The 27,642-nt window shown below is 33.9% G+C and overlaps 3 protein-coding genes across 6 annotated transcripts in view; 2 read left to right on the top strand and 1 right to left on the bottom strand.

Annotated features, from left to right (window-relative positions):
* LOC142613386 (uncharacterized) overlaps positions 1 to 1,024 on the top strand; it is a 30,281-nt gene extending 29,257 nt beyond the window's left edge. For all 3 annotated transcript variants that reach the window (XM_075785731.1, XM_075785749.1, XM_075785739.1), the window contains exon 8: positions 390 to 1,024. The gene's annotated coding sequence lies outside the window, so the exon portion shown is untranslated. The remainder of the gene's footprint in view (positions 1 to 389) is intronic.
* A 5,994-nt stretch (positions 1,025 to 7,018) lies between these two features.
* Positions 7,019 to 12,345, top strand: LOC142606417 (uncharacterized). Of its 2 annotated transcripts, none has more exons than XM_075777779.1 (5): positions 7,019 to 7,363; positions 7,487 to 7,531; positions 7,795 to 8,085; positions 8,178 to 8,359; positions 11,841 to 11,958. In XM_075777779.1, the coding sequence occupies exons 1-5, from the start codon at positions 7,153 to 7,155 to the stop codon at positions 11,847 to 11,849; spliced, it is 738 nt and encodes a 245-aa protein (XP_075633894.1). In that variant the 5' UTR covers positions 7,019 to 7,152; the 3' UTR covers positions 11,850 to 11,958. The 2 variants fall into 2 exon arrangements, with proteins under 2 accessions (XP_075633894.1, XP_075633888.1); XM_075777773.1 differs by having other exon boundaries at positions 7,027 to 7,363; positions 11,846 to 12,345.
* A 2,358-nt stretch (positions 12,346 to 14,703) lies between these two features.
* LOC142624109 (uncharacterized) lies at positions 14,704 to 26,077 on the bottom strand. The gene is made up of 9 exons (XM_075797621.1): positions 25,626 to 26,077; positions 25,366 to 25,412; positions 25,173 to 25,275; positions 21,494 to 21,580; positions 20,756 to 20,839; positions 15,878 to 15,931; positions 15,329 to 15,409; positions 15,115 to 15,160; positions 14,704 to 14,997 (listed from the first exon to the last, which is right to left on the bottom strand). Exons 1-9 carry the CDS (start codon positions 25,917 to 25,919, stop codon positions 14,930 to 14,932), a joined length of 864 nt encoding a protein of 287 aa, XP_075653736.1. The 5' UTR covers positions 25,920 to 26,077; the 3' UTR covers positions 14,704 to 14,929.
* Positions 26,078 to 27,642: the final 1,565 nt, after the last annotated feature.

Here is a 27,642-nt window from a genome sequence, read left to right as displayed (position 1 = left end):
ACAGTTTTCGAAACAACCAATTTTCAAAAAAATGATTTTTTTTTTTTTACTTGGGCTGGGTTTGGATAGCAACGCGTTTGCGTTGAAGTTGGCGTCTACATTTTTTCTATGGGTCCCGTGCATTGTTCACAGGACCCAGGACTCACAAGTATGGAATTTAGCAAATATAACTTTTAAACTGGGTATCACGGCATTATTTGCATATATAAAAATTGTTTTGTTACAGTGTTTTCAGCAAATAAGTTTTCAGTTTTCAGCAATAAGCTGTATCCAAACAGGCCATTGATGAAAGGACCACTGTCCCATCTGAATGTTTTGCATGTTATGCTTCACTGCATTAAATGTTATTGTTATTGTTTTATTATCTTTGTTTATGTTTTGACTTTTAGGAAACATAGAATCATGGAAACCAGTTGGATACCTGTCATGGAGTTCCAAATCTGAAGATTGATCCTTTTAACAACTCAAAGCCACCTCTGCTGTGTGGCCTGCTTCCATGTGCTGCAAGACAACTCCGCCCTAGATGTTGATATTGCTGCTGTCGCATTATCTGTTTCCCCTATTTCTGGAGCATGCGTCAAGTCTAGGTTTGTATATTGGAGGACTAAACTGTCATTCAACATGTACAGTGATATGAGACAGCATAAGTTGCTTTATCTGTTGCAAAATTGGGTCCGATTTGGATGAAACTCCATAATAATTCTTCATTATCAGGTTCAAAACTCTTGATATTTGTAAATTGTTCCCACTTTGACCCAATACGCATAAACGGGGGTGGTTACCCATAGAAACGTTTGATGTTTCTGCATAAAATGTTGGATGTTATATTTATTTTTCTTGTAAAACATGAAACTCTAGTTGTCAATTGTCTAAACACTATGGCCTCCATTCTTTGCTATTAAGATGACTAGCATGTTTTTTATTTGGCAAGCTGGTGAGACATCAAGATGCACTAAGATCAGTGTTAAATTTGAATTTCAAATGTTATTGTTGTGATTTTATTTTGATAGAGTATTTTGTGGAATTATGTTTTGTTTTTGAATTACTTTCCTTTTTGACGTATTCGTTGAAAGCATTTTTTTGTTGTTGATACATGATAGAAATTCAACTCTAGTCTAATTTAAGTGTATATGTGTGTGAAACTCTCTTTTAGAGACTTAAACTCCAATCCTTGCTTCTCATACCTTACAAGCATTTATACTTGTGAAGTGACCATCGCACCAAGGGTGTGTGATGATATCAGAAGGCTTACATTAATGAATAAAGTTTTGTATTAGAAAATTTTCGATTGCTTGGTGTTGATTCCCGGTGGCGTAGGTATTTGTTTTTAAGCTTTTTAGCAAACTTTAAGCGTGGAATCTTAGATCTATCTTTTACTTTCTATTCATTTCCCCCTTTTATTATCTTTTCAATATTTTCCATCATCAACTTGGTATTATAGCATTTCATGCTTAGACACGTTCAATTAAGCTCATGACCGGCCAAAAGAGACCGGACATGTGCATGACAATTGACGTGAGATTTCCTTGAAATTTAGAGAAAATGGAGGAGCAAGGGTCGATTGACACTCTAAAGTGGGGATTGAACTGCTAATGGGGGAGCCTTCTACTTCTTGATTGATAGTTTAGCTCCTAAATTCTAAACTTGCTCTATTTTGGTTCCTAACAGGACTATGGCAATTATTGTTTGAAAATACACTCACTATTGGAAAAAAAAGAAAAAAAAAAGTACTTTGAAATTACCTATTAACATAACTAACCAAGATGTTATTGTTTATTGATTTGTTGAAAGTTCTCATAAACTTAAAAGACCAATCAAACAAATTTAAATTCCCTTTCAACAGAATCTTGTATTGACATTGTTAATCCATTCAAGAAAAATTCATTCACCCCAAATGGTAGAAACCTTTAAAGCATAACCCTCAAAGAATACTGAATTCTGATACCAACTTCATAATCCTAAAACAATCGAAATCTTCAATACAATTTCCAATACTTCAAATTTTTTCACGCAAAAATACCTATTACATTATTTCTTAGAAACTTGACCTACATCCAAATTAACAACATCTCAATACCTAAAAGAATCGTAATATACAACAACCAGATCACATAGCGACTCTGTCGGAGAAGTTGATCAAAATTTAGCAGAAAATTGATCATATATCTCCTTTGCCACTAACCAGATCAAACGACATCATTTAAGTTTAGTTGAGACCTACTCCTTTGTACCCAAACCACCATAAGCTGTCATTCCAAAACATAACCCCGGCTTCACCCTTTAGAATTAATATCTAAGACTCATTGTAATGAAGTAAGAAAAAGTGCTAGTTACAATCTATACTATATGCCAAACGGACTAATCTAATCAAATTTGAATTATGAAAGAAAATGCAAAGAGGGATGGTAAAGATGAATTATAAAATAAAATAGAAAGAGTGGATGCTATTGCACACTTAGTGGGGTGGCAATGTTAAACACTAATTTGTGTCAAATGGTGAAATGGTTAGACATTCGAATATTCACATCAGCATAAAGTCCTTATCTCCTTTGCACATTCAAATATTCATTTAAAATTGATCACATATCACCTTCACACATCCAAATATTCATATGAGCATAAAGTCCAAGTTTTATTTTCCCTTCTTTGTAAGACATTCAACTCATGCAACTCATTATTCTATTAAAAGGAAAAAAACAATACTCAATTACACGCTTATAATTTAAACTGTTTAAATTTCACCATTATTTGCAATAACATTACCACATACTATCTCATCAACCAATTGATCGAATAATAACATCTTCCTCACGAGGATATACAACCTTTGATCAAACTCAAACTTATATAATGAGATGAATCTCCCCACGCATCATCTATAGCCTACCAAACGACACGTTTCTCTCTGAAGTCAAAAGCAGAACCCAATGTAAAGGCTTACTAAAATAGATATGACAAGAAGACTTACTAAATAGCTTCATCATTCAAATAAATCTTTAACTTTCGTATTTTTCAAAAAGACCTTAAATGAGAAACTATGAAATCTTTATCGACAAGCTATAAATACAAGACATAACTTCTCATCATCAAGCAATAGTCCTCAAGTCTATATGTTAGTTCAAAGCAACTAACTTCTAGAAATACTAAGGTCCTTAAACATATTAAACGACAATTTAACATTATACTCGTCATATGAACTTAACGGTTTAATGTCATGCTCACTCATGAGTCACTTGAGTCAAAGTAACCTTATCTAAATTAGTGGAGGAACATAATTTGTTCTCCATTTTTCTTAATTATATCAACACCCAAACTTGCAGCCATAGTTAGTCTCCAATATTTTACTTTTAAAAAAAAATCTATTCATATTAATTGGTAAATTAACCAGTAAAACTAAATAAAAGAAAAAAAGGCATATGTATTTCAACCTCAAAGTTTAAGGATTTTATAATCAAGAAAATAAAATGAGAGAGAGAGAGAGAGAGAGAGAGAGAGAGAGAGAGAGAGAGAGAGCTCTTCCATTGCCTCCAATCGATATCACGAGTAGCATCGAGGACCTCAAGGGACTAATGGTTCATAAGTGAGTTGGCAACACTTTTTGAGGTGATTGATGCGTACAATACAATAATACCAGATACATCATTTAAGTTTAGATATTTATTGACTTTTATATATATATATATATATATATATATATATTAATGTTGTAGGGGCATGTAGTGTGGACTAGTTGAGCATTTTATTTTATTCTCTCTGTGATAACCTTTTATTTTTATTTTTATAATTGAATAGTTACAATAGAGGAGGAAAAATTTCTCCTAAACATTCTATTAAAAACCCTAAAAAATGCCAATTGAACTTAAGATTTTTATTTATTTATAAATAACGAAAGATTATTAATCAAAATACTTAGGTACAGTGATAACTAAGAATTAATTATTTTAAATTCCTACTGCTTAGTGGCATTCGTAATTCTTAGCTTTTTTTTTTTTTTGTGTGTGTGTGTGTGTGTGTTTTGATTATTCATGTTGTTCTTTGTTTCCCCTCTCATCATCCATATTTAAGTATGTTGCCCGATGGTAGAACAAACAAATAACAAGAGGGTGAAGGTGGAGCAAGAACTAATAATTATTATAATAAGACAGCTATCTAGCTAGGAATTTGAGGAGGATAAGATTAAGATATCTGCTATTATGCTTGAAAAAGAAAAGAAAAGAAAAAACTTTAGAAATTAAAGGAAGCAGATGGACCCAATCTGACAGCCTACAGAATCTATCCCTTTCATGAAACCTACGTTGCATGTGAATCAGACAAAGCTGATGGCTAGGATGAGCCCTAAGTGGGACCCCTCTGCTTCCGTATTGTGAGGACCTCTACCCGCACTGCTCACTCATGCTCACGAGGTTGATGATAAGCACATGACTTCCTCAATCACAAACACGAACACATTAATGACATTCTCACACTCACAACTCTTCCAAACTAGCTAGTCCCCCCACTACCCAATTCCCCATCTCTATTTCTTGCTATCCACCATTACTGTGTAGTGTGTACAGCCCACACTGAAAACAACCCAACAATCATATCTACTTGGATCAACTAGTGAAGAAGACCATATCTTGAAGACCAACAATCATTATTCTCTGAGGAGATCTATTATTGACAATATTTTTCCTGGTATTAATAACAAAATGTCACCTGAACAATTATAAAAAAAATATAATTATAAAAAAAAATAATGAAAAATTCTTTCCATTGGGCTACACGATTTTATTGGTCAAGTATGAACAATTAATAGATTTATAGATTCATCAAAAATGATTTATAACATATCACGGTTAGACCTTGGTTGAACTCCAGTCTGATTTCAAAAATTTTAAACTTGTCACTTTTCTGGTTCTTTGAATGGTTTGGATTTCTAAACTATAAAAAACCACAACTTTTGTTATAATTATCTTACGTGACAGATTATAATTGTCTACCTATTACTTTCATTTAGACTCATCATCTTTTCTCCACTACTTGCAGTCTACCATGTGGATAGTTATGACAAAAGTTGTAAGTTTTTATATAGTTCTAAATTTTTTGTTATTTGACTAACTCAATAGGGTGTAAAAAAGTTATTTTAGTACCATAACCTTTAGCACACCTTTTCCCACAATTATTCAATGTGGCAAATTATGAGTAATTATATGTCACTGTTTTATGGACTCATCACTTTTTCTCTATCAATCACATTTAGCAACATAAGATATTTGTAGAAATTTTATGGTATAGTTGTCGTAGAATTATTGGGTGTAAAATTGGGAATGCTTGTAAATTTTATCTTTTTGAAGTTAGGTTGTGTTTGCCTGTTGAACCAAACGTAAAATAGTTTAAACTTTCATTTGTTGTAAAATACTTTTCACTTCACCCAAAACTTGTCAACCAAACCTTCACCTCCCATCTCCCAATGTCAGTCACCAAACTACCACCCCCTCACTAACGTTCTTGGTCTTCCATCGTCAACCACCACAGTCAATTGCCGATCTTTTTTTTTTTTATATATAAATTAAAAAAAAAATTTATATATGTACTTGAAAGATAAGAAAATGTGAAAAAGTTTTCCATGGCATTTTCAAAAATGCACCAAATACTAAAAATATTTAAACATGGCCTTAGTGTCTCAAAATGGCTTACCAAAAGTGACGTCAAATGAGGGAAATATATCCATGCCTTGACCTTTTTAAATTCAAAAAAATTCAAATTTTATGTGGTGCCCAAAGACTGTGTGGGCTTGAGCTTTCCTAACCATAACTTAAAAATCATGTACGGGTAGAGTCAGGGACTCCTATCTTTGTCTGGAACTTGTGGGTCTGTAGCCCTGAGGGGCTCAGACTGTTTAAGATTGGAACATTTGCTGCAAAATTTGTTTCTTCAGCCACTTCTATTTGCTAGAAAGAAAAGTTATTTCTGTTAGTCATTAATACTAAAAATATCTGAAAGTTTTTTTTTTCAAGCTTTTCACGGTACTTGGATCATTACATGACAAGGTGCACATGCATCACTTCGCTTGTTGTTCTATGTGCCCAGTTTTGTACAGTTGTCTTTCTTGTTTATCATTTTCCAAGTAAAAGATTATCCATTGCAGAGAAACAAAAGTTGTACTCAATTGGAACCCAAAAGAAAAAGAAAAAAAAAATTGTACTAATAAATTTGATTATAAAAGTTTTGTGGACTCTTCTCTGCCAATTTCAATATGTTTCCATAAAAAGACCAATCATATATCCACCAAATGCATCAAATGATTTTCTTAACAGGGAAAAGTATGTTATTGCATCAACATCCAAACCACAAAATTTGGTGGAGTGTGTAACTACTAACTACATGTTTACTTATACAACGTACGCTTATTATTCTATTGTTAGCCTTTCTTTTCGCAATGCTAACAAAGAAAAATTGTGAGATACTGTTCCTAGCCATTTTTGGAGCAAAGCTACAAGAAATTGGTGACCCACCAATTAATTGTATGTATGGTTAATTATTTGTTGATCCGTAGACCACACACACACACACACACACACACACACATATATATATATATATATATAAATATATATTCATTTTGCAAAAACACTGGTGAGTCTCCAATGTAAATTATTTATAAAAAGGCTTACTTATGCATTGCCTGTCAGTGATAGATTTTACCACTTGAACAATAAGTTGCTTTGTTCTTCATTTCTTTTGAACAATATAGGACTATTTTAATGCAGTCAATGGACACATAAAATACACCTACAACTGTAGTTTGTACATTTTCTTATCTTGCTTGAAAAAAAAAGTTGGAAACAAGTAGTAGGAATCAATATTTGAGGGTCCTAAACGGACTCATATGAGATCTTACTACGATGTAGTGTGTATAATAAATACCACCAAAAAAAAAAAAAACCACCAAACAAACAACGGTAGCAGCAGTAAAGTCATCAGGCACAAACCACGGGTTACCAAAACAATAAACTTAATTAGCATTAGTTTTTGACTTTGAGGCATCTTATGGAGACGTGGCAAAAAGATACTGAAAAAGTAAAACACTTTATAAAAGCGAACCACATTTGAGAAGTTAAAAGTGTTTGAAACCGTAAAAGCCCTTGGGAGTCCTGTTATAGCACCTTCATGGCTTCCACCATGGAACAGTCCGGACGAAGAGATGAATCAGAGTTCAGTTTGAAAGAATGGGCCGTCAAGGCACGTATTAGTCGTGCAAACACAAATTCCAGAAGGTTTTCAGCATCAAATATCAGAAGTTTTAGAGAAGATGCGAGGTCTTTTAGATCAAATGTAACCATTTCAAGCACTGCTTCTTCACCTGGCTACTCCTTGAGAGGTTAAATATACTTATACCACTCTTTTTTTTTTCTTTTTTTTTTTTTAAATTATGCACGACTGGGTTTTGATTAGCTGTTTCTCTAAAAAATTGCTCCTTAATATCTTCTTCTTTTTTTTGCAGATGAAATTGACCCCTCTACATATTCATTTACCAATGCTCTTAAAGGTACATTTTGAACTAATCATGCATGATGATCATAAAGTATTATATACTTTTTTTGTTCTTCTATACAAAACACCCATATTATTTGCTTTAGGGTCCGTATTTTTGTTCACCATAAAAGGACTCACAGGAATAGTTTTGATATTTCGAATCTCTTCATTAGAAATATTAGAAAATGTTGATTAAGCTACAGTACTTTTGAGTGTTCTTCTATATCTTAGTTTTTGATACACATGGTAATGGTAGTAGTGGTATTATATATGCAGCATTGCAGGCAAGGTCCGGTTATCCTAGCTGGGATTGCTTATCGCCAGACGGCTTTGCTTTGAATTCCAAGTGGAATGAAGCAGAAAAATATATATGCAATCCTCTTTCAGGGGAAGTTCCCATGGAATGTTTGTCTGCTAAAACACTAAGTGGAAGATCATTTCGTAACTCAACAAACAGAATTACAATGTCTGCGCCTCTAGTTTACTCATCCCATTCAAGACAAACCCAAACAAAGCCGAATTCAACTTCTACACAAGAAGCCTCAGTTCTCCAATTGCCAATTCCAGGTTCAAACTTCAAACACTACTTTTGCCTTGTATTTTTACATGTTTAATTGATTAGTAGGTCATAATGTTTACTCTAAATATTGTCTATTCAGAAAAGAGAACCGAGGGCATGATGACTAGAGATGTTGGCACTCAAAGCACACCTCCTGATCTTAGTTCAAGCAGTCCTAGTCCTACTTCCACTCCTTCCATCATTGAGAGATCCATAAAGCGATGTGGACTAGAAGCCGGAGATTCACCTATTTCAAATGCAAAAATTATAACAGAGGAACCGGTATGTACTTCTTCTAGATTTTCATTTTGATACTAATGAACTACTAATCTAATTATATACGTACTATAATTAGAAGTGGTAGTCTAGCTAGTTTGGCCTAAGCCTAAAATTAATCGAAGAGTAGTATAAGGTATCCAAAATTTCACATCTCTCTTTAAGATATGTTTATTCATCCCAAAATATCCAATCTAACAAGGTTTAAGACTTTGTTATGCCTAATTTAATTATGAGAAATGTTAACAAATACCTTAAGGGTATTGGTTTAGGGACTATTTTTATAAATATTTTATGAAAAGATAATAATAATAAATTATTTTTTCTGATAATTTTTTATATTTTTCATGAAAGTTGTGTTAAAAACTTTCTTAATATGATTTATTAACTACTGCTTTAAGAGTGCCTGTTAACATGACCCTTTAATTATAATGCATTGCAATTGCAAGCCTTTTTTGCCTTGTCCCTGCCACCAAAAAAGGTAAATTAAGAGTCTGTTAGAAAACAGTTCATTTAGCTGAAACTGAAATTTTGCTAAAAGGATTGTAAATAAAGCTAAAAGATAACTGAAATAGTACAACGGACCTATAGATAGTACCAAAAAGTGCAATGAAACCTATAAATATTAACAAAAATAAATTAAATAATAAATAAAAGTAACTTTTTAAGTCAATAACAAACGCAACCTAAATGAAGTAATTTCCAAATTAATGTTTGCATTTTTCAAGATGGGACAACAATATCAGGATTCGATGATTGTGAAACTTTTTGTGGTGCAAGCAAAAGTTGTGAAACTGTTGATGACACTAACATTTGTCTATAATTATACTCACTGCTACTACCCTACCAAGGTGGAGGACGAGAATTCAATTAATTGGGTACATAGGGTCCCCCCAGTACTTTATGTTTCTTTCCTACGTATAGCCTGCTAAATTCCAGCAACACGCCTCTGCTTTTTCCTCCCAATAATTGTGTTCATCTTCACAAAAGCCCGGATCACCACCCGTTCCCCACACGGCCACACCCCCCCTTTTGTAACACGGAATTCACCACCCCTTATGAACCTTCCCCACCTCCCTTCCTTTTGTACTACGGAATTTATTGGTTGTCTAGAAGCACTTGTTAATTTGTTCGAGTAAACAATAAAAAATTGTAGGTCCATATAATCAGTAGTAGGTATAAAGTATCCACTACTCACAATTACGTAAGTTAACAAATAGTAAAATTAGGTATGCGATTGATAGTGTTCTCAAAATTATTCAAAAATTATACAGATTGGTGTAAAAAGTCGGCAGTAAAAACTTGGTGGAAAAGTCTTCTTTGTTTTGGATTTTTTATTATTCAATGGAAAATGCTAAAATTACAAACTATTTTACAATTTTTTTTTACAAAACGCTAATGTGGTGAGTGATTATTGAGATATAAAAAAAATATTATGTTAGTAGTGGGTCCAGATTAGAACCAGTAAGAATTTGTCACATCGATAGTTTTTGAAAGAATTATAATTTTTTTTTTGTCCACAGCATTACTCATTTTCAATTTTCAATTTGGAAATACATTTTTGGTCCTTATATTTTGACAATGTTTTAAATTTGGTCCTTAAGTTTTAAAACTTCATTTTGGTGTTAATATTTTTAAATTTGCTATCATTTTGGTCCATGCTGTAATCTCACTTACATAAACGCAATTTTAAGCTAGCAGTGCAGTTCATTAATCATGTAATTGTTCTTTGTAAGTAAGTTGATAGCAAGGACCAAAATGACATCAAATTTAAAAATATAAGGATCAGAATGATGTTTTTAAAACTTGAAAACTAAATTGAAAACATTGCCAAAATATAAGGACAAAAAATGTATTCTTGCCTTTCCATTTTCCACCCATTCTGTTGGCAAATGGAGAAGGTTTCTTCTTCCCCAAAAATTTCGGGTTACATTATTCCGATTAGATTCTTTCATATATTTGGAAAACTAGTCATATGTTTCAGGGCTGGTCACTAAAAATAATTGTTCTGGGAAAATACCATTTGGGGTGTCCTTGCATTCACAATAGAGGGAGACACACGATTAGACCTATGAGACTAGATTTGTACCCCCGTCTAAGGAGAATCTGTCATCTATTGAGTCCTCAGGTAAAATGCAGCCTTGTGTGGTACTTTATGGTTGTTTGTACAGTGGCCATAGAGAAAAACTGAAAAAGTAACAGCATCTTATACTTTTCGTATATGCCAAGGGTGCAAATAATTAATAAAGCATATACATAAATAGTTAACGGAATCCAGTGTGTGCCAAAGGGTAATGATGGGTTTTGTTTGTGGTGAGCAATGAACATAGAAGTTTGGCTACAATTGATTATAATAGCTGAAACCCAAATAAAAATCGATGTGCCAATACGAATATATAAGGTGTTCAATCATCAATGTGCTATGTACATGACATCAACTTAGATTAATTCATTTATGTTGTTATTCTTTTATTTATCAAAATGTCAAAAAATTAGAAATCGTTTTTCATAAGTAAAAGATTGTTTCTTAATTCCTTGTTATAAAAAGGGTAAACTTTCTTTAATTGGGTAGGTTCTTTTTAGATATAACACATATAATTCAACTGATAAGATTCGTACGACTGCTAGTAATAAAAAAAACACACAAAAAGTAGGGAAATTGTACATTATTTACTTTTTTAAAGATGTGGTACCTCTTAGTAACAAGGTTACACATGTCAATGACTTTATCGCATCCTTTGACAACTCTGTCACATTGAGCAATAATTCCACAATTTTCTGGTATTTTTTGTTTTATTTTATTATGTTAGACTGTGATAAGATCAAATGATTCATGTTTATTGTTTTTAATTTTAATTTTTTTGTCATTTTAGATAAGCATGCTTGATAATTAATGTGTCACATCCATAAATAGCTCATGTAACATTTTTTTTTTTTTTTTGAGGAAAAGCTCGTGTAACATTAAATTGTAACTTTACAATAGATATTATCTCCAAAAACATTGAAGACGCCATAAAATTAAAAATCAAATTAAACGTCCTCATGTTTCTCACTCCAATTTAAACAAAATGACATGGAGTAAACTGTAGGAGTCATAAGAAAAAGGGAGCAGTATCTTTCTTGGAATCTTGGGTCATTAAATTAAATTTGCTGATTCTTGTATAAAAAAATTGCTAATTCTGCTTTTAGTACTAATTTAAGCCAAATAGAATTGTAGGTCATTAGACTTAGGGATCCTCTAACTCAAAATACTAGTTTGAGTTTAGCTAATTAGCAATATTAGTATTAATTTAAGCCAAATAGATAGTATATTTTACCTAATTTCCTTAATTTCTGAATAAATGGACTTTCCTGAATTTGGTGGAGGTCATGACTTACGTTGATGTTAGTTGAACATTTCCTAATTTAGCCAAGTATATATGAGATCATTAGTTGACAAACTATACTACGAAATATGACATTGATGTGAGTGTACCACATGGACTAGTGCAGGTGAAAGAAACAAGAGATACAAAAGAAACAAAAAGAGAAAAGGAAGAGAGTAGGAAGAAAGACGAGCAATTATGCAGCAGGCAAGCTGGGTGCTTGTCATGGATGAGAAAGAAAAGGCAGAGAGAGAAACACAAAGCAAGAAAGAACAATATCTTTCTAACACGTTTCAAAGGGTGTTAAAAGAAAACAGATAAAAATGGTAAAGAATATTGGTGGCCAGGAAGATTCTCTTTCCTGACTCTTTTTTATTTTTATTTTATTTTTATCAGGGATTGTAGAGGGGTCAGTACGTATAATGAGCGTGTCTCAAAGGGAAAAAAAAATGAGAGCAATCATGAAGTGATGGGGTCTATGGTGGTTGTTTTCTTCTTGGTTTTGTTGCTGTGTAGTGGTTCTTAGTGATGTTATGCTTTGTTTTACTTATGGGTGAGATAGGCTGACAAACTGAGCTTCACGTGCATGCTTCTTTCTCTGCCTTAAGAATGGAATCGTTCCCAACCTCTCTCTCTCTCTCTCTCTCTCTCTCTACATTTTACCTAAGAAATATTTTTCTTGGAAAAATTTTCTGGTCATTTGCCCAATAATATCTGCAAAACCAAATACACGTGTCAAAGGTAGGGATGGTAAGCAATAGCTACAAAACTTGGACTAATATATGTGTGTGTATTGAACTGATTTGGGCTAAGATTTTAAGTAAGGGAAGGGTAATTGTTAATTCTCATGCCTTAATGCGCGCACTGTATACACAATTTATTTTATAAACTGAAATAGTTTTAGTTCAAAAATTGAAATATGTATAGATGTGTAATATAGACATTGTTTAATAAACACTGTCCTTAAGAAAAAATATCTTTTACACTCATATTTATTAATTTATATTAATATCCACAATTAATACTAGAATATTCATTTCTCAAAACAAAAAATACGAAAATGTCCAGTGTAAATGAAAAATATAGCTTTTTTGGATTTACTATATTGCCTAATTTACGTTAAAAAAAAAAAAGGTCGAATGGGTTTCAAAGGACAAAATAATAAATGCATTTTTTTTTCACATTTTCATCCCACATCCCTCTCCAAGGGTTGAAATTTGTGAGCCTGGGTGAAAATTACCCACCCCATTTCCATTCCCCCTATTTAATCTCGTCCGCCAAACAATGGAAAAATCTTATTTTTCTTCTTATATACTTCCCTCCTCTTTTCACCCCAACAGAACTTAGTGTAAGACAATTTGATTGCCATTACCAGGTAAACCCCAGTTTTTGAAGAACAAGAAAAGCTAACCTCAAATGGCTGTTGGGAACCTTAAATGACTGTTGGGATCTCATCTTCTTGACAAACAAATAATATATCTTATGTTCTTTTATTTTCTTAAAAATGTTCTAATAAAATTTAAAAGTCAAAGAAAAACAAATGGTGGGAAAATTAAAGAGAACGAAATTGATTGTCTTAGAAAGAGAGAGAAGGAAATGAGAAAAAGTTGTTACTTTTTAGGCGGTAAAACAATAACTTTATAAGAAAATTATAAAATACTCTTAGGAGTACAATAAATAATTTTAGATTCCACTATAAATTTAATTAGAAAGAACTACAATTATACAAAGAATACACATTTACCATCGCGCACCCTTGGTGCGGTGGTCACTCCAGGAGTTCAAGTCTCTAGGAGGAAGTTTTACACACATTTTCTATCTTGTATCAAAAAAAAAAAAAAACACATTTATTATACTTTCAAAGTATTCTATATTACGCATTTTTATAACGGGGTTAAGAAGGAAAAATTTTAGAATTTAATTAATATAAGTTAAGGGTAAAATAGGAATTTCAAGTTTAACTAAGGTAGGTTTGTCAAAAAAAAAAAAAATTCAAACAATTGTTAACGATATTAAAGTCAAAGTTGGACTTTAGAGTTAAATCATTCCAATTGAAGTTTGAAATGAAAGAGTGTCCTTCCCCGTAAACCTCCAAAAAGATTGGAGTAATTTATTCAATTTTTTTTTTAGAACAAAGGTGTTTAGAACTCTTTGAGAGTCTAAGTGTCTGACTATTCTTCTTCTCAAAAAAAAAAAAAAGTGTAACTATTCCTTCAAGCATGTACAATCTCCATTCCCTCATACTAGACAAACTAGTACTATAAGAAAGAATCCCCTGAGGATGATACCAAATTGATGAACTCAAAACCTCATAAGACCCTAGACACCGTTAAGCCAATCTCTCTTAGGAAGACTCGATTATATTTTTACTCTATTAATGTTTTATTTATGGTAAAACCACTGTGAATGCAAAGCTGAGAAGACACAGTTGTTGACCCGCTGAGGAGAACTCAAGGCCTAAGTATCTTTTTAGTACAATTTTTTTAGAAAAAAATTAAATTACAGAATAATTTCATGAGATATATTGAATGAGTTACGAATCTAAATGATTAAGAGTTTTTTTTTTTTTTTTTTAAACTTTTGAATTGCCTTTTTGTTAAATATTTTGTTTATTTGTTGTCATTTAACCTAATTTTGTTATTGTTTGGACTATTTTTGCTGTTATTTGGGTTACTTTTTATTGTTATTTGAGATTTTTATTTTTTGTTTAAAGGTTTAATGATTATGTTTGGAGGGCTAAGATTCTTTTTGTTAAACCCAAATTTTTGGGATTCCCAAGTCAATTTGCTCAATAATTTTTTTTTAGGGTGGGCAAAATAGGTTCGTTTAAAAATAATGTATATATAATTTTTTTTCCAAGTATAATTTTTTTTGGTAAGTACGAATACCCTGAGCTCAAAGTAAACCCTCCCGAGCAGTGGTTCATGTCACTAAGATGAACTCATCAAGAGCTACTCCTAGCACTGAAGTGCACTGCTTGACAGGTTTCTGAAACAACGAAGCACAATTAAAATAAATATCCACTTGCACTGTTAGTCATCCATCTTCCCAAATTCATCTACATATTTTTCTCTCTTACCAAAATCTTATCTTTGTTATGATAAAGTTATTCCATCTGACTATTATACAAAATTTTACAACAGACTTATGTCATGCAATGAATGAGGCCAAAACAGAGAGCAGAATTAGATTAAAACCAGCGTACACTGCACTAAGGAGATGCATTGGGGTTTGTGTTGGAAATGAGTCGGACTTCATATAGATTATCTTCACTCTTTCCTGCACAAAGAAGCATATAAGAATTCTTCAAAAGGTTCGCTATGTAATGCACTGTGTGCTTTTCAAGCTTTTGAGATTTTCACTTAATTTAAAGCATTTGAACATAAAATAATTTACCAACTTCAGCCGCGATCCCTGGTCCAAAGAATGAAGCAAATTTTTCCTACACCCATGATTGGCAATCAAAATTAGCATGCAGTGATACTCAACTGATCTAAGCCCTAAAGATTACAAACAGAACTACTAAGGGTCCAAAGCCTTGTCATTAAACGATCTTCATGAAATATTTGAACCATGCACAAAGTCTTGTGAGGGCATAGCATTGTTTTACCTGTCTTTTTTCAAAATCTGACAACTTAAGAGCTTTGGCCTCAAACACCAGGACTAAACAGTATTTACCATCTTCTGTGACCTAAGACATGGTAGCAAGTGTATCAGAAAGTGGGTTATGCTCATGACATACAGATTCCAACAACGAAATGCCTATCTAAAAAGTACTGGTCAGTAAATAAGGTCTCTGTCAAACTGTAAACGGTCTCAAGTCTCAACATATGTATAATAATGGAAAAGAGATCATATAAGTATTAGGATTTAGGAAGGCTAGTTGTAAAATATTGCAAAAGATATCATATTGGATGATCTCAGACAATAGAAGGCTCTACGTATCTACATATTTGCAAGATGCCAAAATATAGTTGGGCAACCAAAATGGTCAAATATGCTTCTTTTGCACACAATAAGAAAACTCATATTGAAGTATGTGGGTTCCTAAACAGAAAAATCAAAGCTAATCACAAAAGAAGTAGCAACCAACATTGATTTGGCAGAACAGTCATCAGTTATTCTTCAGAAAAGATAGATCCAAGTCAGAAAAACATACTTCTTCACGAATCAATTGTAAAACAGGAGCACTCCTCCGTGGTATTCCTCCACCCTGCAATGCACAGCAGACAAAACTGATGTTAAAGCATATGGGCAACAGTATACACCAAGTAGAAAATCCATGACACCCACACACTTGAACCAACCCATGCCTAGCCTTGCATGTGTAGCCTGACCAATTTTACATTCCCAGAAGAAAATAGAAAAAATTACAATAAGTACAGAAGCAAATAGAGCACACAAAAAAAATGTCCTTTTAAGTTAAGCTCCTGTTATGGTTTTTTTTCTCACTCACACTTCGTTGAAAATTTGATTCCCCTCCAGTACAAGAAACAATTTAATAAAAAAAACGATGGTAAAGAAACAAAAGTTTGCAACAACTAAAACCAGAAGAACAAATTGTTCTTTTCAGTAGGCACAAGAAACAATATAATAAAAACAACGGTGGTAAAGAACACAGAAGGTTGCAAGTTGCAAGTTGCAACAAATGAAATCAGCAGAACAAGTTGCACTTTTCAAGAAGCAACAGGCCTTTATAGACACATTCCCCCAAAGGTTCCACATAATAGCAGTGGCCCCTCAAGACTGGACATATAATGCAACAGCTACACCACAAATCCTACCTCTTTTTGGCCCTCCCAATAATTACTCTTCAGATTTATCCACGTTTGCATAAATTTATAATGCCTAGTAAGCACCAATACAGTACGCTAGGATGTATATTTCTTTCATCCGTAAAGAAAGTTTCTCAAACAAGATGAATATATATACATATACATACACACATGTTTTATATGTAAAACTACAGAGAATTCAATAAATTTTGACAATAATATCAAGAAAAGAAAAATAGTTCACCCATGATGAGTATTCACACCAGTCAATAGAGCTATCAAGAGCTGGCAAGTAAAATACAAATCAATACAAAATTCTTAAACCAAAAAAAAAGGTCCAGTGCCCAAGAACTAATTTTCCATGATGCACAAAACAAACTACAAAGACAGATGTGGCCAAACTACAAATTTCAGGTTTAACAACTATTTTTTTTTTTGATAAGTAATAAAGATTCATTGATATTAAAAAGAGAGTCACCCAAGTACACAGGAAGTATACAAGGAGGAACAGATCAAAGACGAACATTACAAAAGTCAAGTAAATCCAAAATAGAAGAAAAATGATGGCTTCTCCACACTAAGAACCAATCAAGTAAGGTTCGGAAAAAAAGAAGCTTGAGATTAGGCATGGAACTCTCGATGTCTTCAAAACACCTACTATTTCTCTCCTTCCAAATACACAACAAACAATGAGGAACGGCCTTTCATATATCTCCATTACGATGGCAACCAATACGACCTTGCCAGCAAGCCAAAAGCCCAACAACAGATCTTGGCATAACCCAACAAACTCCAAATAAACTGAAAACCATATCCCACAACTCCATGGCAACCGGGCAATGAAGGAAAAGTTGGTCAACACTTTCACAATTGCACTTGCATATATAACGCTAATCCAGAATGCAAACCTTTCTTTTCCTTAAATTGTCAATAGTCAGACATTTCTCCAAAGCTGCGGTCCAAACAAGGAAAGCCACTCTAGAGGGGATCTTTAGCTTCCAAATGCTTTTTCAAGGGAAAAACTGCTCACTATGGCCAACTAGAAGATGATAATAAGCACTAACCGTGAACCCCTTACTCTTACAAGGCAGCCAACAACTCTTGTCCTCCCCAATCCCCCTTACGGGAGTGCTAAAAATGGAATTGATGAAGCTCCTGAAAGCTTCTAATTCACGATTATGCACCTCCCTACAAAACTGAAACTCCTAATGGAGGACTCCATTGGTGTACCTAATCCGCCACAGTTGCCTCTTTTCTAAGGCAAATCCTATATAATTCAAGATAGCGATCTGCGAGAGAAGAAGTTCCACACCAATAATCTAGCCAAAACTGCACTTTTGATCCATCTCCAATATCATACATAATAAAACGAGATAAAGAGTGCCACCCCTGTCTAATATTTTTCCACAAACTGACTCCATATGGACCAGAGAAAGAGCTAGAACACCAGCCACCCCAATCACAACCATACTTCACCTCAATCACTTGACGCCATAGAGCATTCCTTTCTTGCCCAAATCTCCATAACTACTTCCCTAATAAGGCAACATTGAAAGTTCTTAGGTTCCTAATCTCCAACCCACCTAAAGAGAGAGTACACACCGAAGACCAATCAACCAGATGAAATTTGGACTCATCTCCTAGACCACCCGAGAGAAAGTCTCGTTGAAGTCTAGCAATTCGATTGGCCACAGCAGCAGGAATAGGGAATAAGAAAAGAAAATAAGTAGGAAGATTAGAGAGAGTGCTTTTAATTAAAGTGACTCTACCTCCCTTGGATAAATATAATTTTTTCCAACCTGCTAATTTTCTTTCCATCCTTTCAAGAATTGGATTCCATATTGACCCGTCCTTAAATTTTGCCCCCAAAGGAAGACCCAAGTATTTCATTGGGAGGGACCCTTGATTGCAGCCTAAGACAGCCACCAAAAGATCCATATCATGAACTGACCCCACAGCCACCAGCTCCGACTTACCCAAATTTACCTTCAGACCCGACATAGCCTCAAACCAAATGAGCACCATATGGAGAATCAACAAATGATCAATATTAGCATCACAAAAAGAGAACCAATCATTGGTGTAAGAGAACCTTAAGGCTTATTATGTTGATATTTCTAAAGATTTTTTTTTTGCTTCAGATCCATTCAAGCAGCTTGTTCACATTTTCAATACAAAAACCACGAAAGTAACCAAACTAGATTGGGCAATAGTGCTTCCAATAATTAGGAATACAACTACTTAAATAAATTTTATAGATCCAGAACACAGAAGCATGATAGAAAATGAGCAAAAACATGCCATACAATTACTTCTTATTGTCAAGCATTATAAGGACTACAGTTGTAATATGACACTGGACTAGTTCCATGATTCTTTGACTTTCTTACAATTCCACCTGAATGCTATATATTATGCACCCATTTCTTGCTCATATTTGTGAAACTCCCAGCTGCTCCTATATCTAGTACAACAGATGGTAGCAAATGTCGATATTCTCAAGGGACTTATGATATAGCTCAACTTCACAATTCAGAGTATGTAAAGAATTAATCAATCAATATCAAAATATATATAAAAGCAGAGACCTCTTACAGGCATTTAGTCTTTTTTTACCTCCTTTTATTATTATTATTATTATTTTTTTTTTTTCCTGTTACTTAAAAGTTCACATTAACTTATTTTTACCATTATCTTATTAATCTCTCAATTGCCTGAACTTACTCAACACCTTTCTCTCTTATTCATGACTTTTAGGATACCCACCATTTTAGTATTAAAAAAAAAAAAAAAAAAATTAAGGACTAATAGTAATAACTAACTAGATAAGGACCTGTGGAGAGATAGAGAGACGAAAATGTTATGGATTATTAAATGAAACGCACTATTTCACTATTACCAAAATAAAGGACCCGAGATTGACAAGGCATTTGTAAGAGAGAGGAGGAGGAATCTACGGGGCTGTTACCTCCATCGTACTGACCTGCCACCACCATCAAACCGCCGAAACCCCTACGGGTAATTTTTTTTTCCTTTTTAAATTAGGGGCTTAAATATGATTTAGGTTTGGGTATATAAGTAAAGAGAGTATTTGGTACACAATGTAAAGCCATATTCTACCATAGTTTTAAATCATCGATAAGACACATACATACACACTTTCCCACACCATGTATTAATGTTGCACTATCAACGTGTGGAAGACGATGAGAGAGTTGGGCATACTTTTATTTCATAGTATGCAATTGGTGAACACAACACAAATTAATTGATTTTCATAATTTTGTTACTCTTTTACATTTATTTTTGGTTTCATGATTTAAAAAATAATAATAATAAATAATAATAATAATAATAATAATAATCTTGCCTTGAGAATGTAACAAATGTGTAGTGAAGTTATTAAAATAACTTTTAATATCTCAAAATGGATATGTTTCTTTACTCTAATTTAGTTTACTTTTTCTTTATAATATATGTACAACATTCTCCAAAACTGTCTTATATAAAATATCACAAAATTATCTGTGCATTGCAAGAACAACTTACTAGTTTATACCAGAAAAAAGAACTTATAAAAAAAAAAAAAAAATCACATAATGAAGATGGATTACAAATACTGTTCAATATTTGTTGGATTTTCTTTCACAATGGCAGTTCTCAGTTTCTGGTCATGGTTTCTTCAGATGTGACTCATTTAATTGTGAGTAGCTAAAATCCTTATCTTACTCAGAATTCTTATTTTCTCCCTCCACTATCATGTGTAGGGAAGTTGATTTTAACTGCCAAGAGCTTTTACAGTTTTAATTTATAAAGAAGCCAATACAAATCACAATGTTTGCAGAAAGCTATTCAAACGCTTTATCAAATGAAGAACCAGATAATTCTTTTCCTATAATTTTTCCCTATTATCATTTCTTACTGAAACATACTATATGAAGTTTTTCATCTTATCTAATACTTTTTAGTCTCATTTTACAAAGATAAGCCAGTAAAAAGCAGGATTGACAACAACATTAAACTCTTTTGCTTTCTCTTTAAGGCTCAGGCAAGAACAAAGAGTTATATATGTATTATTTAAAGCTTGAAGAACACAGGACTACAGGAGAGAAAAATGGCCTCAGTAGTTTATCAATTCAGTTGACATTCGAGCAAGAAGTTTTATGTATCAGATTTTTTTTTAAGAATCGTTGTAAACTTGACAGAATTATTCAGAAACACATTATGTATCATGTAGTATAACAGAATGTTGGATGACATACTTGACCATATTGGAAAATCCGTTTCAATGCCTCATCCAAATGCTGCTCATCCCCATAGCGATATCTTATAACGTCATTCCTGACCTATTAAATATGCACACACATAAAAAGTAATGCCATACATAAAATTATTTGGATAGAGTCAATCAGATTTATGGCCCATTTTTTATTTCTATTCGACATTAATATAAAATAATATTGTTATTAGTTGTTTGTCAACTCTAGTCCAAATCTCTATAGAACAGAATAGATTGTTGCTGGATTTTGAGACATTTAGATAGAGAATCATTACATCCAATTCAATTAAGATATTGTATGAAAATATGGTTCTTTCTATTCTCTTTTGAGATGAGAATGCAAGTGATCAGAACATACATTCCATCTAGTCGGACAGTGAATAGTCAGCATGTGATCAAACATGTTTAATTATGAGACTTAAACAAAATTGAATAAGACTTAGTGGTGCTGTTCATTTAAAATTGAGTGCTCAAAGTCGATTTTGGGGTATTCAAAATGAGTACTTCCCACAATGACTGAATGACATATTTTAAGCTCCTAATATGTAAAACATTATAATGAAGAACCAGGAAGATAAGCCTTTAATTGATCTTAAATGTTCATGACAATATTCGATTCTAAACTAAAATAACAGTTACCAACTATGAAAGAATCTTTTGAGGACCACTATTTGCTAAGATTCTGCATAAGCCAAGAAGTGAGTTGATCAATTTAAAGTACCTGTTTAAGAATTGGAGTGGCACATGTTTCTCTCAACTTTTGAGCTTCTGAATAAGTCAAGCATGGCACTGGTTTGAGTTCCGCATACTGCAAAATGGTCAAAAGGCTATATGATGCAAAAGAAAGACATCACACACTCATCACCATTTAGATAAAAATGACGTAGAAATTTTAACAAATAAGACATGATCATAATGTCATTCCAAAAAGAAATTCCAACATACCCACAAGAAGTTTTCCTATTCATTTTTCTTTGGGGGATATGAAGTGTAAACCATACGATGAAGGTAAATTCAAGTGGGAACATTAGAATATGCAACATAAATAAGTAGTTAAATAACTTCAACACAATGTTGGTAAAAGCGCAAGTTGCACTTAAGCACAAAGGCATCCTGGAGCCTAGGCACAAAGAGCAAGTGAACACCTGGTTGAAGTGAGTCACACATTTTTAAAAATATAATGTAATAAATTTGAAAATGATTATTAATGAGCAATACAAAATCAATGACCAAATAATTATAAGTTAAAATATAAAAATTTATATCATTCTCTTAATCATTTATTCACGTAATAAGTATTAATCAATATAAGTCTAAGCGCACGGTTCATTATATGTTCTACATCAACTACTAAAGTAACTAAACAAGTATCACAAATGAATTAAATCATACTTTCTTTCTTTTTTTCATGAATGAACTAGGAGTTTCAAGACGTAGCAGTTTTGGTACCAAACAGAAAATTCAAGGGAATATGTGTAAAGGTGGAGGTGGGTGGGCTTAAGTGGGATTTTTTTTTTTGAAAATAACTATAAAAGCCAAACTATTTTATTAGTTAGTAAAGGTTTGAAACTATTTTGATATCTAACAACTCGAGTGTAACAAACTCAATTTTGGATTGCTAAATCATGTACAATAAACTCGATTTCAACATCATGCTGCAGCTGACGTGGAAATTTGTCCACGTAGACATAGAACTCGAGTCAAACGGACTCGAGTTCAATCATCTAGAAATCGAGTCCGTAGGACTCGATTTAGTTTTGCTTCAACAACTGAGTGACTTTCTTGTTCTTCCTTTCCTTTTTTTACTTTCTCCAAATGTCGTCCCACTCTCCACTTCCAAGCCCCAAAAACCCATGAACAAATCAAATCCAAAACAAATCAAACCCACTCTCCACTCCAACGTGTTCTCCTCTATTGGAGCGGCGGTGAGAAACCACATGTCCGATCCAATTTCCATCACCTGAAGCTTTCGCTGACTGGGTTTGGTCAGAATCAGTGCCTAGGTTGCTGCGTACGTGTTCTTCTCCTCCACTAGAACGGCGGCGAGAAATCACACGTCCGATCCGATTTCCATCGCCTGAATCAACACCTGGGTTGCTGGGTTTTGCATCATTGCTTCTTTCTTCTTCGTTGTTTATCTCTGTGTTTTGATCTCTGGATTTTGCTAATCTCTGCGTTTTGATTTCTGGGTTTAGGTGATACTAAATCGAGTCCATAGGGCTCGATTTCTATATGACATAATCGAGTCCTTCTGACTCAAGTTCGGTGCCTACGTGGATCAAGTGTCCACCTCAGCTACAACATGATGTTGAAATCAAGTTTATTGTACCCGATTTAGCAATCCAAAATCAAATTTGTTACACTCGAGTTATTAGATACCAAAATACTTTCAAACCTTGGCTAACTAATAAAATAGTTTGGCTTTTATAGTTATTTTCAAAAAAAAAAATCCGCTTAAGTGTACAGTAGCATACACGAAATTGACTTTCATATATGAAATCATTAGTTCATTTTAATAGTATTAAGATCAGATGGCTATAATTCATATTTGATTCATAACATTTTAAAAAAATCTTAAAGTGCGCTTTCAGCTTAATGGAAAAGCTCCCAAAACTGCACTCGCTTTAGAGGCAAAAAGCACTTGGGCTTTCATGTGCTTTTACCAACACTGCTTCAACAGCAGCAGGTTCTTCTTTCTTTTTGTTTTCCCTTCACACGCCAATCTACAACCAATTTTAGCATCTCCTATAAATGTTAATTCATTTGAATGAAAATTTCAACAAAAATTTAGGAATCCAAAGTGGCATTTTGATTTTACTGGAAGTACACCAAGAAGTAAAATTAAATAACTCCCCCACATTAAAATAGACTAAAGTCGGACCTAAATATGTTTCAATTCACATTGCAAAAAACAAGCAAAATAAAAATAGCAAGCACCACAACAGACAACAATCAACGTGGTTAGGCAAAGTCTATGTCTAAATCCACAATCAACAATATGGATTACAACCACGCTCACAAAGTCTTACTAACTCCCCAAAAAAAACTAATTCTAAATCCCAGTACACCCAAAAAATTCCCTCATGCTAACACACTAGAGAAAGCTTATTCTTTAAAGGTGTGTTTGGTTGGAGGTGGAATAGGGTGGATGGAAAATAATTGAGAAAAAATGGGTTTGTGTGTTGTTTGGTAAGGAGGGGGGAAAGAAAATTTTTGAGTGAGGCCCAGGCATTTTCCACCCAGGCCCACACAAAATTTGTCTCTCCAAAATGGAGAGAAAACAAGCATGAAAAGCTTGTTGCTTGTCAAATTACCATATTGCCCCAAATTAAGTCTCACTTACACTCCCCTAGCATGTGAAATACATCGAATATCTCTCTCCCAATTGCTTCTCTTTTGTTTCTTCTGCATAGCCACAACCATTTGAAACAATCAAAGTATCAAACAACAAAATGTGCAGCTCCAATTTTTTTTCTTTTTTTCCTTCGAGCCACTAATATATCATATATAATATATTATATATAGTAATAAAGGAAAATAATATAATGAGTAAAAATAATAATAATAAATATATTATATTATATATAATGTTATTTTATTAATTTTAATTATTAATAGTTAATATTTTCTTCTTCTTGAATGAGTACAAAGAATTATATTTTACATATTATGTACTAAGGACATAATAGTACATTTATATAAACTACATTTTTTATCCTCCCAATTTTCTCCACAACCAAACAAAAATGATTTCTATCCCTCAACTTTTTCATCTATCCAACCAAACACACATTGAGGGAAAACTAAATCTTTTCTATCCTCCCACCATTTTCTATCCTTCCACTTTTCCATCCTCCCAACCAAACAGACCTACTCTTTCACAAGACAAAGCTTAGTCTTTAACTCTTTCTCAAGAAAAAGGTCTGCTTCTAACTCTCTCTCACACACAACAAATCTACACCACCACTCTATTTGGAGGGACTGTAACACCTCCTTACATAGTTTCTTTTCAATGCGGAACAATCACTTTTAATAGGATTAGTGTACCTCATTTTTATTCTTCTAGCTGATGTGTGATTCCAAAACCAATAAAGAAATCTCTAAACTTCTCCTATAATGGGCTGGACTTAACACATGTAGACAACACAACGATAGAGAACACAAGACAATATCACCAAGACATGGAAATACATGACCAAATTATCACTTCAGTTCAATGCTAATACAACAATGACTTAAGCCTTAGTGGCAGGTCGACAGTTCAATGCTAATACAAACTGAAATAAAAGAATGCAACTAATGTGCCACATTATTAAGTCTCACAACATCATTTGAAACGTTAGAGTTAGCAATGACAAACGCCAATCATAGAGATCCCCATTACACACAAAAATATTTACCTTGAGAGCCATTCCAATGATTGCAAGAGGGAAGCCATATGTTAGCATTATTGCTGACCATTCAGATCCTGGGAGGATATTAAAATAGGCCCCAAAACCATACCTATATAGATTCCCAACCAACCAATATATAAAATTAGAGCAATCCAATATATATATATATATATAAAAGGAGCATTTAGTTGATACTCACGACAAGAGTGAGACCCCAACACCTAGGCCAATAACACCAAATGAAACCTGCAGAAAAAAAAAGGCACAACTTTCTTAACTTTCTTAATAACACCAAATGAAACCTGCAAATTACTATAATTTCATATAAAGTAATGATTGTATTTCTAATACAATTACACGAACACAGCTCAATAACATAGAATATACAATATTATCAAAATATCTAAATAAGCGCGAAAAATAAAAATGGAAGAAAAAGGGGGCAGGTGGGAAAGGTACCTTAGCGAGGGAGAATTCCTCGTCGGAGACGATGGTTTTATCGGCGGAGGAGGAGGAGGAGAGCGAGGAGGCGGGTTGAGTTGACTCGGCCGCTTTGAGGACGAAACGGTGCGTTTTGGGAGGAATGGGTTTGAAGAAAGCGATGATGATGGGAGGTCTGGATCGTGTGAGGTTGGGTGTAGGATTAGGAATAGGTGGCGAGAAAGAGAGGCGATTGCAGAGAGTGAAGTGGTGGTTGTGAGAGCAGAGGACAGTGTCTCCTCCTCCTCTAGCTAAAGCTGATATTGCTTTCATCTTTGTCTATAACTGTGTCTCAGTCTCAGTCTCACAGAGAGAAACAGTGTTTTTTTTGGAAGAAGAAGTAGAAGAAGAGGATGGATACAGTTTTTGTTTTTGAGGACTAAAGTAAAATCAGTTTGCGCTTCTCTCAACCGCCAAATTTCTGGTGACGTGTCCTCATATATTCTCCACCATTTTAATATCCTTAATCCTTACTAGAGAGAGAGAGAGAGAGATTTAAATCATATTCTATTTTTAATAAATTTTATAATTTTCAAAAATATGGAGGGAGACACTTCCTAACTAAGCCCATTACTCTGTTATTAAAGAGAGGAGACACTTCCTTACTTGTTACATATATGGGATTAAAATAAAATCTAACCCATATTTTACAAACCAATCAGTATTAAAGTTGCTTTGCTGTAGAGTTCCTATGTTTTCATTTGTCTTTTTTGTTCACATTTAAACAAATATTAATCTTTTTTTTTTTTTTAGGAAAACAAATATTAATATTATAAGTGCACAATTTGTACCCCGTCCAATCACTAGATGGACCCAGGCCCAAAGAGTCTTATACAATGAAATTTGTAGAGTATGGGTTTGAAATCTAGGTTAGGGATATTGGAGAGTTGATAAACAGGCTAGAATGCCGCAATCTATGCAAATAATAGATGAATATGACAAAAAACTCTCCTCGAACGTAAGCCGAGGACCACTTGTATTGCCTTTCTTTCTCTAAGCAAAAGATTACAATTGGTCTTCAAGTTTTTCCTCCCTCCTGCTCTTCATACCTCTCCTCTCCTCTTATATCCCTTTTCTTTCTCTCCCACGTGTAGCACAGATTTTCCTCTTAGATACTTGTCTCATCCACCACATTCTTCAAGTCTTCAAATAATAGTTAGAAGGCTGAAGATTACTGTTCAGAGATCATTTCTCCATTAATGCGGCTAGGGAGGTAGATACAGGGCCTTTAATGCAATGGTAGCAGCTTTTTTCCTCAGATATTTCTCACACGTTCCTCCTTCTAACGAGTGTTTGGATCACGCCTTTACCCAACAGATCTTCTAGAATTCTGTCTCTAAATCCTTTAGCACGTCCCATGGCCTTTACTGGGCCCGTCCAAGGAGATACTCCTCCTTGGACAATTCCTCTACCCTTGTAGCGCGAACTGGCTTGTGGGCCTCGAAGACTCTTATTGAACAAACTTATACCAACAAACCAGGCCCAAGGCCCAAATGTGCATTTAAGCATTTTTACCCCCGACAATAGCCCCTCAAAACTTCATTTTTCCCCCCATCCGAGGAGAGAAATGGAGTTTTGAACCAACAGCACACCCTCCATACACTTTGCATACCGCCACACGTGTAAGGGTCCTTTCGTTCCTTTAAAACCACCCCCGACGCTTCGAAACCCAGAACACTCGCATTAATGACTGCAAGTTACGTCTTGTTCCCCACGTTCAACGATGAGATATGCATCCAACGGTCCGGGTTCGCTCTAAAATTTTGGGCGGGATAATTCTGATTCGAGGCCTCCTCCCACACGCCAAAACGCCTAGGAAACCGAATCTCCATCCATCCTTTCAGAAATCAATCAAGTCTAAGAGTTACTCACTCTCTTTCCTCTCAAGAAGCTCGTGAAGAATCGCCTAACTATTTCCCGTAAGTTCTCAACTTCCTTTACTCATTTCTCCTCGGCTTCTATCCTCGGCCACCAACTAGACCCCTCCCCTTCTCTA

Source organism: Castanea sativa, chromosome 1, assembly GCF_040712315.1.
Source record: "Castanea sativa cultivar Marrone di Chiusa Pesio chromosome 1, ASM4071231v1".
Taxonomy (NCBI): Eukaryota; Viridiplantae; Streptophyta; class Magnoliopsida; order Fagales; family Fagaceae; genus Castanea; species Castanea sativa.
Note: the sequence above shows the minus strand (reverse complement) of the source record. Positions and strands in the feature narration are given on the sequence as shown.

Coding starts and splice junctions, on each gene's coding strand:
- LOC142624109 (XM_075797621.1), bottom strand. CDS start 25,919: ATGAAAGCAATATCAGCTTTAGCTAGAGGAGGAGGAGACACTGTCCTC. Junction 20,840..21,493: donor CCACTCCAATTCTTAAACAG/GTACTTTAAATT, acceptor CATATTTAATAG/GTCAGGAATGACGTTATAAG. Junction 14,998..15,114: donor AGGGATCGCGGCTGAAGTTG/GTAAATTATTTT, acceptor TTCTTTGTGCAG/GAAAGAGTGAAGATAATCTA.
- LOC142606417 (XM_075777773.1), top strand. CDS start 7,153: ATGGCTTCCACCATGGAACAGTCCGGACGAAGAGATGAATCAGAGTTC. Junction 7,364..7,486: donor ACCTGGCTACTCCTTGAGAG/GTTAAATATACT, acceptor TTTTTTTTGCAG/ATGAAATTGACCCCTCTACA. Junction 8,086..8,177: donor TCTCCAATTGCCAATTCCAG/GTTCAAACTTCA, acceptor TTGTCTATTCAG/AAAAGAGAACCGAGGGCATG.